The sequence below is a fragment of the Berghia stephanieae genome, chromosome 5 (genome assembly GCF_034508935.2).
Source record: "Berghia stephanieae isolate SIO BIC M18660-M18661 chromosome 5, UCSD_Bste_1.3, whole genome shotgun sequence".
Taxonomy (NCBI): Eukaryota; Metazoa; Mollusca; class Gastropoda; order Nudibranchia; family Aeolidiidae; genus Berghia; species Berghia stephanieae.
Genome location: NC_088364.1, coordinates 42,818,574 through 42,837,823, shown reverse-complemented (window position 1 = coordinate 42,837,823; position 19,250 = coordinate 42,818,574). Strand labels below are relative to the sequence as shown.

The 19,250-nt window shown below is 35.5% G+C and overlaps 1 protein-coding gene across 1 annotated transcript in view; it reads left to right on the top strand.

Annotated features, from left to right (window-relative positions):
- The window catches only part of LOC144972963 (uncharacterized), a 43,661-nt gene extending 36,194 nt beyond the window's left edge, over positions 1-7,467 (top strand). The window contains exons 4-5 of the mRNA XM_078914816.1: positions 2,811-2,966; positions 4,881-7,467. Of these exons, the coding sequence (XP_078770942.1) occupies positions 2,811-2,966; positions 4,881-5,104 (380 nt within the window). The 3' untranslated portion in view covers positions 5,105-7,467. The remainder of the gene's footprint in view (positions 1-2,810; positions 2,967-4,880) is intronic.
- Positions 7,468-19,250: the final 11,783 nt, after the last annotated feature.

Sequence of the window (19,250 nt, the reverse complement as noted above, 5' to 3'; positions counted from 1 at the left end):
GATACGCTTTTATGCTCGTCGGAGAAATATTTCATAAGGGCGTTCGCCATTGTTCCGATAGTTTAGAGCTACGTACTAAGTTACCATGCGTCATTACGAGGGAAGTGACGTTGCGACTGTTGAAGCGTATTGCAGCACAACAAAGTTAGAAGTAGGGGTTTGTTTGGTGTTTTTTTTTTTTTTTTTTGTAAGAAAAGCAATAGATAATGGAAACTAAACTGCAATTTAATTAACGAATACAGATAATGTCGATGTTTCGGGTTTCTCCTTTGTCAACAAAACAAGACGTCTTTTTTTGTGGGAAGGGGGGGGGGGGTTCGACTTCTGGTTTACACCCACATTATAGCGGATTGTGACATATCACACATGAGAAACAGTGGGAAAATAGTAAATTTGAGCTTTCATATAGAGCAATATCCACTAAACGTGCGCAAAGCGCTACACAAGGCTTCCCTAGCCAGCAGCAATACTAAACATGTATTACGAGGCATGACAGCTGTTACAATTTTATCCGACGGAGACAACGCTGTTAACACCAAGTACTCTTTTTACACGAGGAGAGTGAGAGAATGTCAGAAAAGAATCTTTTCCAATAACTGGCCTATGCGCCGCTTAGAGCGAAACTCGAACACAGGACTTTCCGATCCCACGGCGAGTGTCATATCACTAGATCACATAGCCGTACAGTACGTATAGCACAAGTGTTGGGAATGAGGACAAAGTACTTGGAAAGGGAGATGATTTTGTGCGGCTATGTGGTCTAGTGGTATGACACTCGCTTTCGGATCGGAAGGTCCTGGGTTCGAGCCTCGCTCGACGCATAGTTGAGTCCTTGGAAAAGACTCTTTACTCACATTCTCTCACCGTACTCAGGTGTAAAATGAGTACCTGGCCGTTAACAGCGTTGTCTTTGTCCGAAAAATTGTAATATCGCCTAACAGTGGTCATGTCTCGTCCTACATGTTAAATGTTGCTGTTGACCAGGGACCCCTTGTAAAGCGCTTTGAGCACGTTAAGTAGATATTGCGCTATATAAAAGCTCAATGTTTTAGAAAAAAAATTTTATGATTTTAAATCCATTATTTTGTATGGATATTCCAAGTTTATGTAACAATCACTTGCCCTAACCAACGAAAAGGCAGGGTTTCAGCAAATCACGTTTTTTTTTTCAAGTTTTTGAAATTTTGGGTCATAGGAAAGCAGACAGACTTGTCAAAACGATCATATCTCAAATACCTATGAAAATAGAGGCAATAGAAAATTTAGCCAGAGGCAGTAACCTTTTAAAAATGTTTTCTTCCTTTGATCAAAGTAAGACTTTGCTATGAGTCAGAATTTGGGGGGGGGGGGGGGGGGGGGGGGGGGGCTTCAGTGACCCAATGGTGCGACACCTAATCTTTTACCAAAATCAAGCAAGTGTTGAGCGTGGTCACTGATCCGATGGGTGAGAATTATTGGAAAACTGTCGCTCCGTGGTTGAGGTCAATAGATCTACTCAGAACTGCCCCAATTGACTCAGTTCTAAATGAGTACCTGATTAAAGGCAGGGTCGGATATTGTAAGAGTACTAATTCAAAACAAGAATTCCTAAAAGACTGCATATTATGTTTATTTCCAGGAAAAAACTATGAAAGTGAAACGCAGCGAACATGCCCTATGTATAAATCTTCATTGTGACAAGTGACGATATAAATTTCGAACAGTCAATCAATATGGTAACTTCGAACTGGAGAATGGTTTATTTATTAAGCCCAAACTTTCCGTGCTATGTAATTTGCTCTTTATTGAGAAAATTGTATTTATTAATGCCCGAAACGTGTACTGTTCACCCTTTACACTATGCAGTAATTTTGATCAGAAACAATCAAGGGAAATAAACATTTATAAAAATTTAGAGGGGATCGTATTGCGGCAATCAAGGGAAATAAACCAGTTTTTTTTTTTTAATTTAGTGGATTTTATTGCAGTTACGTACCTTGAAAATCTACAGTTGGTTTTAAATCATTTAGTCGATAATTTTCTATACCTCATTTTATTGATAAATAAATGAAATAAATAGATCATTGCTCATATATAAATGTGCGTTTATATGATTTCACCGTGTTCAACTCGCTTTACAGTGCTTCATCTTTTCTCCTAGCAGACTCTTTTACTGTTAGGTCCTTTACTATATATTAGTCTTCATCTTCCTCCCCCTCCTCCTCCTCCTCCTCCTCCTCTTCCTCCTCCTCCTCTTCCTCCTCCTCCTCTTCCTCTTCTTCTTCTTCTTCTTCTTCTTCTTCGATTATTGTGCTCTTGTGGTCTTGGGCTATGGCGCTCGCTTTCGGATCGGAAGGTCCTGGGTTCGAGCTTCGATCGGCGCATAGTTGAGTCATTGGAAAAAGCTAATCTCTCACCGTACTCAGTTGTTAAATAAGTACATGGCCGTTAACAGCGTTGTCTGTCCGGAAAAAATTGTAATATCGCCTAACAGGCGAAAAATGATGGTGGTGATGAAGGTAATGATGATGCATTCGTCCTTTGATGATGATGATGATGATGATGATGATGATGATGATGATGATGATGATGATGATGATGATGATGATGTCCGGTCCTATATGTTTAGTGTTGCTGTTGGCCTTTTAAAGCGCTTTGAGCACGTTTAGAAAAAACTTATTTTTTTAAAAATTCTTCTTCTTGTAAATAACACGTCTTGTATTTTAGCAAGGAATACAAAGCTAAGGACTTCAGTGCGCCACGACAGTGCTCATGATTTTTGTTTCTACATCTACATTTAAAAGAATTCTCCAATTTGTTTTCTATTTCAGATCTAATGAGATCGACTGTCGGCCTTTCCATCAGTACAGCCGCTTGCCTCCTGTTCGCCCTACTGGGTTTGCTGTGTGCTTGGGTGCCAGGTGATTGTAGCACTCCACAGAGGTCAAGGATCTACACAGCCATACTAATGATTATCGTATTTGCTTGTAAGTTGAAGAATAATGATGGTGATGATAACGATGTTGGTGCTGGTCTTAGTGATGGTGGTGGATGAAGGTAATGATGATGAGTTCGACGGGTTGACGATGATGAGATGATGATGATGATGACGATGATGATGATGATGATGATGATGATGATGATGATGATGATGCGATGATGCTATTCTTGGTTTCTTGAACGTTCGATGAACTAGATAATTGATTATTTAGTGTGTACTTTAAGGTTTTTATATTTTTGTTTTGACAATTATTTTTTTAATGCATTTTATGTCTTTATTTTTACACCTTTTCTTCTTCTTTCTTCTTCTTCTTCTTCTTCTTTTCTTCCTTCTTTCTTCTTCTTCTTTTCTTCTTCTTCTTTCTTCTTCTTCTTCTTCTCTTCTTCTTTCTTCTTCTTCTTCTTCTTCTTCTTCTTCTTCTTCTTCTTCTTCTTCTTCTTCTTCTTCTTCTTCTTCTTCTTCTTCTTCTTCTTCTTTTCTTCTTCTTCTTCTTCTCTTTCTTCTTCTTCTTCTTCTTCTTTCTTCTTCTTCTTCTTCTTCTCTTCTTCTTCTTCTTCTTCTTCTTCTTCTTCTTCTTCTTCTTCTTCTTCTTCTTCTTCTTCTTCTTCTTCTCTTCTTCTTCTTCTTCTTCTCTTTTCTCTTCTTCTTTTCTTCTTCTTCTCTTCTTCTTCTTCTTCTTCTCTTCTTCTCTTCTTCTTCTTCTTCTTCTTCTTTTCTTCTTCTTCTCTTCTTCTTCTTCTTTCTTCTTCTTCTTTTCTTCTCTTCTTCTTCTTCTTCTTCTTCTTCTTCTTCTTCTTCTTCTTTTCTTCTTCTTCTTCTTCTTCTTCTTCTTCTTCTTCTTCTTCTTCTTCTCTTCTTCTTCTTCTTCTTCTTCTTTCTTCTTCTTCTTCTTCTTCTTCTTTCTTCTTCTTTTCTTCTTCTTCTTCTTCTTCTTCTTCTTCTTCTTCTTCTTCTTCTCTTCTTCTTCTTTTTCTCTTCTTCTTCTTCTTCTTCTTCTTCTTCTTCTTCTTCTTCTTCTTCTTCTTCTTCTTCTTCTTCTTCTTCTTTCTTCTTCTTCTTCTTCTTCTTCTTTCTTCTTCTTCTCTTCTCTTCTTTCTTCTTCTTCTCTCTCTTCTTTTCTTCTCTTCTTTCTTCTTCTTCTTCTTCTTCTTTCTTCTTCTTCTTCTCTTCTTTTCTTCTTCTTCTTCTTCTTCTTCTTCTTCTTCTTCTTCTTCTTCTTCTTCTTCTTCTCTTCTTCTTCTTCTTCTTCTTCTTCTCTTCTTTTCTTCTTCTTCTTCTTCTCTTCTTCTTCTTCTTCTTCTTCTTCTTCTTCTTCTTCTTCTTCTTCTTCTTCTTCTTCTTCTTCTTCTTCTTCTCTTCTTCTCGTATGCCTTTTATTCTGTCTCTTCTTCTAGCGGCCGAATTTGTTTTTTTTATGTAAGAAGTTTCGATGGCCATCTCTCTTCTCTTGATTGTTCTTTTCTCATCTGCTATATGCTCTGCTCTTCCCCCTCACACATGCGTGACTCTGTCTTTATCATTACGGATTACATGTTCATGTTCATTTTTACAACTGATTCTTCATCTTAACAACCGACTGCTGTCATCCAGTTATCCATATGTGACCCATCGTGTCAAAGCAGTATTATGTTGACGTGAATCAGATACCAACAATTGATTTTCAAATCAGAATGAACCGACAAAATATGACATTTTAGTTTTTGCTACTTTACTAAATTATGTTCACGTGATGAGCATAAAACTCTCTTATTCTTATTCTTGACAAAGTTTAACATCTAAATCAACCTATTATATATTCCGTTTTGAGGGAGTGGGTCACATTTGTTTACTCCATCCATCCATTGTATTCATGCTTTTATTCGTTCTCACCCCCCCCCCCCTTCTCCCACTCCCTTGCCAGTCATGTGTTCCATATCCAGTGGTATCTGTTTCATGGCAGCCCGTGACGTTGAAGAGAAGGACCTGGATATGTACCGAGACAAGAGCACGAACTACCTGTGGTCCTTCATGCTCCATTGGATAGGCTCTGGCGTCACCCTGCTGACAGGATGTTTGTTGTTATATCTGATGGCCAACTCATATAAATCTGTCACCAACAAAAGCCATTATTATTATACGTATTGATATGTCTCTGTGGAGACGAATTCTGTCTTATAAATTAACAAATGAATCGTCAGGATGCTCTTTATAGTCCAAATTCCGATTTAAGGGCTTGTTGTGAGGTTGCGGTTATCCGTGGTTCTGTTGGGCGTGTGCGTGTGGTTTATGATTGGTTGTTTTTTCTTCTCCCTTACAATGTAATCCACATAATATAGTCAACACTCTTAAAGTCAACTTCTTTTTAAAGTAAACACCTTTTGTTTGGATCAAATTTTCAGCTCTTTATATTATAAGTTTGTTCCATTTATGATGGATAAAGTCAACATTTTTTTTATGGTCCGACAGTTTTGGCATTATCAGGATTTCACTGTAAGTCACTCACTTTTGCTGTACCTCCTACCCTCCATTTCTGCATCTGCACACAAAACAGTTTCTTTTATCTTTTCCCTTTCTCTTAAATGCAGCTTCTGTCCATGTTCAGTATACTGGGGGGGGGGGGGGGGGGGTTGCTGTCATGGTCACATCAGTATTAGCACTAATACTGGCATATATGAGGGATTTTTTTTTATTTCTTTGAGAGATTTTTTTCACCCGTGAGATATTTATTGTTATGAGTGTTTGTGAACGCCTTTTGATTACGGTTGTGTTGGGATTTTTTTCTTCATTGGCATTTATAACTTAAAGGTATCACAAGTGGTTTAAAGCTTTAACAACTTTCTACTTAAATAGTTTACTTTTTGAGTCATTGACCGGCATCTTTTTTAGGTAACTGACCAAATGAGACAGTGTATTTTTATTTTTATTTTTCTGTTCCTTATTTTGTATTCTCTGAATACTTGCAATTTATTAATGAGGGCTGTAAATCTCAGAATATAGTTTCCTTATTTCTCGACCAAGTATAATTACTACTTACTTATTTACTTACTTGACTTACTTACTGCCCGTGTCATCTCATGAGAGGCCGACTGTCTTGTCCCAGTCTGATGCATTCTTCAGTTATTATAAAATGGATTATGATACTCGTGATATGAAATGGATTTCACGTATTGTTTAACGTTACATTTTGGTCTATATAAGTCTTATTGATGTTCTTTTATTTTTATTTTACTGTTATTTGTTTGTTTGTTTTTTTCTATTTTAAAAAAAATCTTTGGACCCATTGACTCAAACCAATAATATATTGGGATAAACTACGAGTAGCTGCTGATATTTGAATCGGTGATTTATGTTTACTTTATTTATATGGTGCATACAAAAACTAGTCCTTCAGAGCCATTAAACCCCATGGAGTCGGAGTTTATACCAGTTTCTATAGCGTGAAACAAACTCTAGCAATTGCTTTCGGCCCTTTGGGTAAGAAGCTAGTCATAGCAAAGTACTTTCCATTACCTCTAACAAACCCAGCTACCCAACCACTGTTGGGTGGACAGAGGGATCCGGAAAAAAATTGACCTGGGATTGATTTCAGTTCTTTTACACGTGAAGCAAGTACTCAACTAATATGAGCTATTGGAACCCCTATATGGCTCATAGAGAAGGAACACTGTAGTGCAGTACTCGCTGGATTTAGGCACGCTCTCATGAGAAGCCAAAAGGCGTGCTGGAACTTCAGTGTGCCTAAATCCGATACGCATGGGAGGTAATCAATATACTCAGTCACCCACCTCCAACATGTGGTATTGCAGAACGTGCTGTGATTCGGCGTGCAAGAGTCCACCGAGAACTGTATTTTAAACTGCACGAATTTGTAGATTCTTATTCTTACACTTTTATGATTTAACACTTTAAATTCACTTTTCGGTAGAAAGTCCAGCCCAACATAATACAAGTTTGAGGCTGTGGGTCACATATATATTTTCAACGAACAAACAAGATTTTGATACTATAATATCTATATAGTAAAATATTTAACATTGATTATTTACTCATTTACGATATAGTTTAACTCTCAGCTTACCAGGAACAGGAAAATCGCCATATTTGTTACAATACAATACAACCAGCCAGGGGCGTGGCTATATTAGTTGATTTGGTGCCTGGCACCGCTTCTATCTTTTAAAAATGGACTACAGCATTTTAAAAACAAATTATACTGAGAAATGGTATCTAGCGCCTCTTACTTATTTGAGTAAGTCTTTTCTTTAAATATTTTTCCATTCTTTTATATTTACAAATATAGCATGTTTCAAGTCATTTTCTTCTGATTCTGGCACCACCCTATATTGTTAGCATGCCACGCCACTGCAACCAGCACTTTTAAACAAATGAGATCCATCTTACTCATCAAAATATTTGAAGATGAAACTATCATAACGCCTGAATGGGATTCCTGGACTCCTATAGTCGGCAGGGATGTCAATTACCGTGTCTTTACTAGTCTATACCCCTATACCTGTTTTCCAACTTGCTTTCCCTCTTTGTCTTGGAATGAGATTATTTGGTTTTGTCTTTTCCCTAGTCCGGTGTCCTTGGCTGAGAGAGGAAACAGTCAAATGTCCAGTTAAAGGAAGTGATATTTTTTTCCTTGTAGATCATCTCTCTGCTATGCATTGTTATATTTGATGTTTTGAACGTATAATGTAAGCATTTGAGTGTGTTCCTCTTAGTGGGATTCTGTGCTGGTGTCTGGATGAGACTTTAAGGTGATCTCAATCTAAGAATCTATATGCTCTTGGTATCTACATCTATTCCCTATTCGACCCTTTCCCCCCCCCCCCCCCCCCCTTTTTTTTTTTTTTTTGTCTTACTTTTTCTTGTGCAAATCCATATTTTTTTAAATATCCCATTTCCTCCTTTTTTTATGGCGCTGTTATGACCTAAATGTGTTGCAAGCACTGTAAAACCCTTGAAAACAAATCATTGTTGTAACTTGGTCCCATTGTGGATGGGTATGACTTTTCTAACAAAACGCTGGTAAGGAGAGAGTTAAGCAATTTGCCTCTTAGCGTGTAATGTGTTTTGGATAATGAAGCGAATGACATCATGAAATGTATGAGTGTGATGTACCGTAAACATTGGGTTACTTAGGCAACCAGGGGTTACTTGGGCCACTTATATTTTAAAAGATTAGATGACCCTTTCCCATAAATCTGACCATAACTTCATGAAAAATCACCCGATTTACTTCAAATGAAGATTAAAATGCGCTGGGGAGCATATTCAATTCTTTCAGAAAATGCAAAAAATACAAATACAAAATTTTCACCTTTCGACTGATTATGTCATGCACTGACACATCTGGTTGACTCCAACATAACATCATTTTAAGACGATGGGTGAAATAGGAAGGCGATCTTTTTTTTTTTCAAGTGTGATAATTAGATGTCACCATTAGATTATGCAATGAATTGTAGAACTCTGACTTATACTTATATGAGTACGTGTGTTTATCCACTATACTATAAATGTATTGTATATTGGCAACAGTGTGAACCAAAATGAATTGCCATTTCTTTGGACAATAAAGTTCTATTATTATTATTATTATTATTATTATTATTATTATTATTATATTATTATTATTATTATTATTATTTATTATTATTATTATTATTATTATTATTATTATTATATTATACTTCAAGAAATGAGCATGGCTAATGATAGTGCAGAGGATATAATATATCGACAATGCTTATGTCGACATGAAAGTTCCGTTTTGTTTTGGTATATTATTTTATTTTTTGTTTTTGTTTTTTTTGTTTTTGATGGGTTTTTTGGGTGGTGGGGGGGGGGGGGTTACTATATAATATAGATAAATATAGATCCTGTTATTATTGACATATATTTTACCAGAAGACGGTTATATTGATATAGCAATCTAACGATATCGTCAATATTCGTCTTGATAAATTGGTTGATTTTTTTTCATATCGTCATTTAAATTGCATGTTCCTTTCTTGAAACGAGCACTGACTATGTCGAAAAGTCTTTATAAATTTCCTTAATTATCATTTTTGCCATACGATTTGGTGTTTTTGAAAAAACGTCATTGTTTTAAGAACACTAGATGTGAACAGAATCGTCGTATGGAATAGTAATCTTTCTTTAGGAATATATATGATATGATAAAAGTGTTATACATTAATCAGTTATTGATTCAGACCGCATGACATGTAATAGACTGTCGATGCACTAAAAAAATATAAAAACCACCTTTTTGACATTTGAGCAGAAGGGGGGGGGGGGGGGAGATAAAGGGGTAAATCAGATTACAATTTTAGAATTACGAAGGCCTTATTACATAAAGCCCAAAACGGGCTGATTGGAATATGGGTGTCTCTCCCTCCTAGAGTTGGAAATGAGAGTGCGTGAATAAACATTAAAACATTCCATGAAACCAGAGATCAGGTCGTGTTACAATATAATCCTTTATCATCTTGCCCATGTACATACAGTATTCTTTTATTATTTTGAATTTTTGTGAAGTTACTCCTTTATATATTCATTTCTTGCAATGTACAGTCAACTCATTAATACATAATTTATATACATTTGATGTAAAAGCATGTGTTGTATTTTGAATACATTTAGTTGGGTGGGGTTCCTGACCTCCCATATTGGGCAGGGAGGTACATACTGTGTCTTCTATCCCCCGAGGTTTGTTTTCCAACATGCAATCTGTCTTTGTCTTGGAATGAGATTACTTGATTTTGTCCTGGCCCTGACCGGATACCCTGGCTGGGAGGGAAATAGTCAAATGTATAGTTAGTTTTGGGAGATGATATTTTTTCCTTGTAAATCATCTCTCTGGTATGTATTATTATATTTATTGTTTTGAATTCATAATGTAAGCATTTTGAGTGTATTCCTCTTAGTGGGACCTGTGCTCATGTCTGGATGAGACTTTTAGGTGATCTCAAACTAAGTACTTTGATAGTGTGCTCTTGGAATCTACATCTTTTCCCTATTTGAACCAATTCCCCTTTGTCTTAACTTTTCTTGGATGCTTTAATTGTAATTCTAGAACTTTTTACTTTCCCGATTTCTTCCTTTTTACTGGCGCTGATAGGACCTTAATGTGTTGCAAGCGCCGTAAAACCCTTAAAAACAAAACAAAAACGAATACATTTAGTATACATCTGACATAACTTCTCAGATGTTAGGTAAATGTTATATAAGGTGTTAAAATAAGAGTAACAATTGTTTGAACATCAATTTTAAAAATAAGTTCACATATCTATAAATTAATTTTATATACCGTACTCGCACACAGAATTTCAAAACGCTCTGCATTATGGCACGCTGGACCTGGGTGACTAAATTTTATCCACAAAATAAGTCGTTACCTCCTATGAGCATCGGATTTCGTGTACTCGGATTCTTACACACTTTATGGCCTTTCTTCTTCTCTTTACTAGCCTATCCTGCTTCTTTAGTTTGTGATTGTATTTTTGACAGGGGATATTTTTTTTTCTGTAAATCTTCTGCCTGTTTGTTCTTGGTTATTTATAATTTAGCTTATGATATCTTTAGGTTATGATTTTGATTTACATTTGTACTATTTTTGTTAGATTGCTTGTTTTTTTGTTTCAGCGGTCTCTCATATAACCTCAATTGTGTTGGAAGAGACCTAAAGCAACAAACAAACAAAACTTTATGGCCTCTCCATAGAGTGTGCTAGAACAATGAATATAGTATTTTATTCCAGTCTGATCTAAGGGCAAAAAATTACAATGAATAAAGAAAACTCACTGGGCGGGGTTCCTGATCTTCCATTGTCCTATATCTATTTTCCAATATGTTTTCTGTCTTTATCTTGGAATGGAATTACTTGGCTTTGTCCTGGCCGTGACGGAAAAGTCAAATGTATAGTTTAAGTTTGGGGAGATGATTTTTCTTGTCTTGTAAATCATCTCTTTGTTACACACTGTATCTTTTTTATGTTTTACATATATATTATGATTTGTAAACTATGAGTATGTTCCTATTAGTGGGGACCTGTGCTTGTGCCTTGATGAGACCTTTAGGTGATCTCAAACTAAGTACACTGATAGTGTGCTCTTGGAATCTACACGTTCCCTATTTGAACCAATTCCCTTTTGTCTTACTTTATCTTGTGTGCCATCAACTGTAAATCTATAACTTTTTGACCATCCCATTTTCTTCCTTTTTACCGGCGCTGAAATGACTAAATGTTGTCACAAGCGCCGTAAAACCCTTAAAAAAACATAAAACAACATTTTTTTTACAAAAAAAAACCCAAAAAAAACAAAGGGTTTTACTCTACTCCGCCCACAGCGAAGTTATAATGTTACTCTTGGGTGCTGGGCGGGGTCATTTGACCCCCCATGGTGGGCAGGAGGTCACGCTGTGTCTTCTATCCCCTTTCTTGGAATGGGATTACTTAGTTTTGTCACAGCCCTGGATGGATTCCTTGACTCGGAGGGGAACAGTCAAATGTATAGTTATAGTTTTGAGAGATGATTTTTCTTTTCCTTGTAAATCATCTCTCTGTTATGTATTGTTAGTTATGTATTCTGTTAACATTTGAGTGTGTTCCTCTTAGTGAGATCCTGTGCTGGTGTCTGGATGAAACTTTAAGGTGATCTCAAACTAAGTACATTGATGGTATGCTCTTGGAATCCCTATTTGAACCAATTCCCCTTTTCTTACTTTTTCTTGGGTGCTTTGAATATAAATCTAGAATATTTTGACTATTCCATCTTCTTCTTTTTACTGGCGCTGATATGACCTAAATGTGTCGCAATCGCCGTAAAACATTTAAAAACAAAAACAAACTCATGGGTGTACATTGTACACAGGATATCTGGTTCAAGTTCAAGGTCAAGACCATAGAATGCAAAAGGCACAGTGTACTGCAAGTCTTATACAAGTCACTTGAATCTCATACTAATCCCTGTCACTCTAGTCATTCAATCCTCCCGGTGCTGCGCCGTGCATGTGGAAAACGTGTTGAATTGATGTGGTGTCTTCGATGTGTATTACGGCATGTGGTAGTTTGTTCAATTGAGGGTTCCGATAGCTCAGTTGGTAGAGCACTCGCTTCGCACTTAAAGAGTACTAAGATCGGTCCCAGGTGAAGGCGAGATTATTTATGACCTCCCCGTAGCAGTGATTGGGTGGCTGGGTCTGTAATTTACTGGTGTCTGGATGATACTTTTGGGTGATCTCAAACTAAGTACATTGATGGTATGCTCTTGGAATCTAGATCTGTTCCCTGTTTGATCTAATTCCCCTTTGTCTTATTTTTTCTCGGGTACTTTAATTGTAATTTTATAACTTTTTACTATCCCAGTTTCTTCCTTTTTACTGGCGCTGATATGGAAGCGCTGTAAAACACTTAAAAACAAATTCGTTATTCTGGATTAGCATTGTTTTGTTTTGTTCTGGTCCCTGCATAGTATCTGTTTAGGAGAGATTAGAGATGCAGATGCACATTCCTCCCATCAAATCCAAGCATCAATAACACACTGTATAGTCCCCTGGAACAACTACAACATCTACGTGATGGCACGAGATCCAAGGGCTAGAGCCTAGCCTAGCTGGTCGCTGGTTCGGATAAGTAAGTATAGAGAGATTATGATTTTTTTAAGTTATTAGCTTTGTAAACATTTCAGAGTATCCCTCATGGCGAGAGAGTGACACACAGAGAGAGAGAGAGAGAGAGAGAGAGAGAGAGAGAGAGAGAGAGAGAGAGAGAGAGAAAAGAGAATTGATATATTTTTGAAATTTTCACAAATAGACAAGAGACACACAGGAGTTCAGAGATGAAAGGAGGGAGAGTAAGAAGTAAAAGAAGGAAAGCAAAAGTGCAAGTGAATGCAGAACAATAGGAGATAATAACGATGCAATTTTTCTACAGTCAGATTTAGATTCACTAGTACAATCGTCAAACACGTGACAAATGAATTTCCATCCTGGAAAAGGCTCTATGATGTCAGAAGAAAGACCCTGAGCAGTGATTTGAATTATTTTTCTTCATCGATCACTGAAACACCTGAAAAATATAGCATGGCCCGAGAAGACTAGAATACAGGCATATTATAATCAACTTGTCTGGCCTATATGTGAGTGTGCCTGTACTGCATTGGACCCATAGTATAAGATAATAATTAGCATCAATGTTATTGGCAAGAATCAGGGAGCAACTGCAAGTTTTGCCTCAAATTGCTTCAAGACAGAATCATGGTGTTTGACAGCAGTTCTCAACGCATTAACTCACTCAGTCCTAGAAATTTTTGCAACTTTTAACTAATGTATTTAAAATGAGCATGTACATTGATAGCTTTATTCAACTACCATTATCATTATGTAAAAACAAAAAAAACATTAGCTTTGATACAACGCCTATAATTTGTCTCAGAAAAGTGTAATAAATAGGCATGGGGTAAACCTGGTAAACAACGTATAACGTAGTATTTCCTTTTTCTAGGACTGGCCTAACAATTGATTGATGAGCATTTTACCATGGTACAAACACCACATTTTAATCATAATATGTAAAATGTCTATGAGTAATTTCTAATAAACGGTTAGACTTAGTAATAATATAATCATTGATATGAAGTATTTCAAAAGATAAAAATGCCTCAAATTAATCACCAAGATCCTTCTCAATTTTCATTACAGACAATGGTTCTACACAACAAATTATAAGTCAGTCATGAGTTTATGGATGGGTATTTTTCTCTACAAAACCTTAAATTTGTCTACATTAAACTTTAATTGCGACTTCTTAGACCACTTAAAAAGAGAGTCAATATCCGCCTGAAATAACAATTTTGCGCTTATTAGAAATATTCTCATCATTAAGGCATTCAGATATCGTCTTGTGATTAGGGGAGATAATCGCCAATGACAAAAATATATTGAAATTTTTACTAATTATTCCCCTTATTTCAAGTTCTACTTACTTTCGAACTCTGAAAAACACATTTGTAAAATTTTGTTCAGAGGAACTGTGTCTTTATATTTCTGATGCTTACTATCCGGAGTAGCAAGCAATTATTACTGTGTTTAACGCTACAGAAGCCGGGATAATCTTCATAATCTTCTTCATAAGGCCTTCTTTAAATGACTGAATTTAACTGAAATGTCTTATTATTATTACTCATATATCATATCATCATCATCTCTCATCATCGTCATCATCATCATCATCATCATCATCATCATCATCATCATCATCATCATCATCATCATCATCATCATCACCATCATTATTATGATTATTATTATTATTATTATTATTATTATTATTATTATTATTATTATTATTATTATTATTATTATTATTATTATTATTATTTTTTTTATTATTATTATTATTATTATTATTATTATTAGTAGTGTATGTAGTAGTAGTAGTAGTAGTAGTAGTAGTGTAGTAGTAGTATGTAGTAGTAGTAGTAGTAGTAGTAGTAGTAGTAGTAGTAGTAGTAGTAGTTAGTATTATATTATATATTATTATTATTATTATTATTATTATTATTATTATTATTATTATTATTATTATTATTATTATTATTATTATTATCATTATTATTATTAATATTATTTATTATTATATATTATTATTAATATATTATTATTATATCATTATTATTATTATATTATTATTATTATTATTATTATTATTATTATTATTATTATTATTATTATTATCATATTCATATCGTCTTCATTCATTATAATTATTATCATTAATGATGATAATAATAATAACAATAATGATACTAATAATAATAATAATGAAATATAAATAAGAAGAAGAAGAAGAAGAAGAAGAAGAAGAAGAAGAAGAAGAAGAAGAAGAAGAAGAAGAAGAAGAAGAAGAAGAAGAAGAAGGAGAAGGAGAATACAGTGTGTAACAATTATAAGAAGGAGAAGAAGAAGAATGATGATGATGATATTATCATATTTATTAAATTTATGATGATGATAATGAGGAGGAGGAGGAGAATGAGATTGATGATTCTTGAATAGATCATTTCAGTTAAACGCGATCTTTCAAAGTAGTCCTTACTGTGGTTGAGATGCATGGATAATAATAATAGATTATAGGAGGGGGGGAGGAGGGGGGGGGGGTCTGAATCTTGAATAAAATATATATTAAATCAAAGTAGTCCTTACTGTGGTTGAGATGCATGGATAATAATAATAAATTATAGGAGGGGGGAGGAGGGGGGGGGGGTCTGAATCTTGAATAAAATATATATTAAATCAAAGTAGTCCTTACTGTGGTTGAGATGCATGGATAATAATAATAAATTATAGGAGGGGGGAGGAGGGGGGGGGGGGGTCTGAATCTTGAATAAAATATATATTAAATCAAAGTAGTCCTTACTGTGGTTGAGATGCATGGATAATAATTAATAAATTATAGGAGGGGGGAGGAGGGGGGGGGTCTGAATCTTGAATAAAATATATATTAAATCAAAGTAGTCCTTACCGTGGTTGAGATGCATGGATAATAATAATAAATTATAGGGGGGGGGGGAGGAGGGCGGGGGGGGGGGTCTGAATCTTGAATAAGATATATATTAAATCAAAGTAGTCCTTACTGTGGTTGAGATGCATGGATAACAATAATAAATTATAGGGGGGAGGAGGAGGGGGGGGGGGTCTGAATCTTGAATAAAATATATATTAAATCAAAGTAGTCCTTACTGTGGTTGAGATGCATGGATAACAATAATAAATTATAGGGGGGAGGAGGAGGGGGGAGGAGATCTGAATCTTGAATAAAATATATATTAAATCGAGCAATAATGACGAGTAGAAGAGAATAAAGAAGACAATTAATGGGATTTCGTTTTAACTGTTATGGCTTTGTACTGTGCATATTTGACACATTTGGCCATCTTTTTTTTTTGTTTTATTTTTTAATTTACTCACCATACAAGGTAACAGTCTATATTTGGTAGCGGTCAACAACTAATTAGTAAATGGCGTTATACGTTCTAACCCGACGAGGAGACTAAGACAGATAGTACCTTAATTCCCAAAAGTCCGTTGTCTTCCTATTTTCGGTCTCTCCCTTCGCCACTTCCTGTTGTTTCAAATCGATCTTCCGGTTCAAGTTCCTACATCTCATTTCCGGTCTGTGTTGTACCTTGCCCCGCCCATTGCTGCAGACGACGCAAAGCAGGAAGTCGTGTCATGTGCCTTTTCCGGGTTGGTTTGAGAGGCGGGAAACACCAAGGGAATTTATGCCTTTCCTCTTGTTCCAGTTTTAGACCAATTCAGACGTTCTTCATGTCGTCCATTGGTTATTTTCACATTTTGAAATTTCATTGTAAGTGGTCCTATTAAAATTAAGGTTTTGTAAGATATTAGCATAAAATATAAATAAGAGATAATTTTAAAGATTATGTTGACTGGAATATTGATGGAAACTATCACGCTTAAAGCAGTGAGTGAACGTTTCGCAAAATCTAAGCTAGATAGTTGCTGTATTGTTAAAGAACAGACGAGAACCAGGTTTATTTATTCTGTTGTTGTTGGTGGTGGTGATTGCTTTATTTTGTTTGTTGGGATATTTGGGGATTTTTTTCTTGTTGTTTCTGTTTTTTTGTTTGTTAGTTTTTTGTCTTGTTTATTTTTTTTAAAAAATATTTTTTTTGTTCTCTTTGTTTCATGTTCCTACATGTATTAAAAAGCAGGATTGCGATGCTTTTATCGCCCATGTTTGCAACAGCAGATGTGGCTCTAGATTCCTGTATGATAAACTTAGGACAAAACATAAATCAAAACCTATAATTATGTAGAATCGTATTTGTTGGCATTTTGCAAATTATTCTCGAACAATGTCATTTTTCCTTAGCAAACCTGATTGGACGCCATGTATGCGGGCACTGAACATTTTCGACTAACTTTTACTAGACAAACGATATCAAGAGTTTTTCTTTATTTTCTTTTTCTTTTTAAAAAAAATGAAATACGAGTCAGAAAATGACTATATATTATATTACAAATTTTGACCGAAATAGGACCGAAATTCAGTATTTCGCTGTCAGGTCGATAAAATCCCAAATGTTGGTCAAAATACGTATAATATTGACACGTAATGCTAGTCTTACCTTTAATCAATCAAACAATCAATCGGCACACCGCTACTCGTGTCGTGTTTGTAGGAGAAGTGGCGAGTAGAATAGGACAAATGGAAGTAAAGTAATTTTCCCCGGGGAGAGAAGTCGTCTGGCGCCTTTTTCACCCTATTGTTATGGGTTAAGATCCTAGCGATCCGACAGACAGTAATACAGTTTTAATTTAAGAATATTGATAGCAGTGGTAGTAAAGGCGGTACCTTAGAGAGAGAAGGATCAGGTTCATAAGATAAATAATTAATCCCATCGTTAAAGTAGAAATACTTTAAAATAAATACATAGAATAGCCTCACAATAACGCGTTAACATATAATTAAACAAATGTATAATAGTAATTTTTTTTATTAATTAAAGTTAGACTATGAGTAAGTCAATTTTCACCCTCTCTCGTTCTGTTTCCCAACTTATTGTTAATTGTTCCTTATCTTATTTGAAGAGATTGGTCGTGAGTCAAATGAACTGGCGGGCGGAACTGGTTGTAGGCATTCATTTGTCTTGTTAATGCGGAAAGGATAGCTTCTGCTTTCTAAATCCATTGATGATATCTTGGTCATTCACCCGGGCACATATCTCTGGTTATACATATGGGTCATCTGATCGGTGAGTAAACAGATCTGTTAATACATATGAATAAACTTGTGACTGAGTTGCAAAATTCTGCTATTTCTTTACGAGCAGTGATATTGGAAGGTTCGGATGTCAATTAACAAACCCTTGACAATACCACTGATCTCATTTTCATATAAAAATCACTAACGGGTTGCAAGTATGTTAGTGGGATGGGGACATATAAGTAAACGAATAAGAAAGCATAAGATAATAATACATAATAAAAATATATAATATTACTATTTCGCATAAGCGATAGTACAATTGCAAAATGTAATTCATTAATTTGAAAGGCATACTTACATATATACAACTATATATAGATAAAATATGGATATAGAGAGTGAATTAAATATTGTTGATAATTAACTCGAATTATCAATTTCCATTATTTGATAGGTTGGCGTCTACTTATCTGTCGAAAACAGTTGTATTTCATTTATTCACTACACATACTAATTTTAAATGACATTAATTAATCATAACACAATTAAATTCCATAGCTTTAAGAATGTCAGAAGTAACTCAAACCCTTGTCCAAACAGGATATTCCGTTAAGTATCATTTTAAATTCTGGTCACAGCAGTCTGGCCAAGTCTCGAGCCATAATGAGAGAGAAAGAACGAAATGGCTTATGCATTTCCGTTTTAATTAAAGATCATCAGAGTCTGGGTCATTGGCAGAGACCAACGAGGTCCGTGAATTTTAGATCGATATTTTTACTGGTCATTTAGCAAGAGCCCATCACATTCCTGATTCTTAAACTCTAGATTTTTGACTGGTCAATTCAGAAGTGATATTCATAAATGCGGTAATTTTAGCATAATTGGATAGGTGGTATCATAAACAGTATTTCAAGAATGAGTGCGAGTTGGCGTTACTCTGCGGCCCGGTCCTTTGATCTCAGTAGCAGCAGACCGCCGCAGTGTAATTCCAGGAGCACCTAGAAAATTTTCTCTGTCTTGGTTGCTGTAATTTATGCAGTGTTATAAAATTATGCAGGTGGGGCTTGCCTGTGATTTATGCAGTGTTAGAAAATTATGTAGGTGGGGCTTGCCTGTTATTTATGAAGTGTTATAAAATTATGTAGGTGGGGCTTGCCTGTAATTTCTCCCTCTTCTCTCTCTCTCTCTCTCTCTCTCTCTCTCTCTCTCTCTCTCTCTCTCTCTCTCTCTCTATCTATCTATCTATCTATCTATCTCTGTCTCTTTCCCTCTCTTTCTGTCTCCCTCTCTTCCATTTCTCCCCCCCCCCCCCTCTTTTTTTTTCTCTTCTCTCTCCTTTATCTCTCCCATCCCCTCTGTCTTCTTTCTCCTCTATTTCTGTTCCTCTTCCTCCCGGTCTGCCTTCACCCCAATCACAGCACACTATAATATCATATTGATATCTGTGTCATCACCAGCCAGCATATATCGACCTGTTTACACATCATCATTGTTATTCCTCGATCACGACACAGATAGACAAAGATAAAGCACATCCTGAAAGAT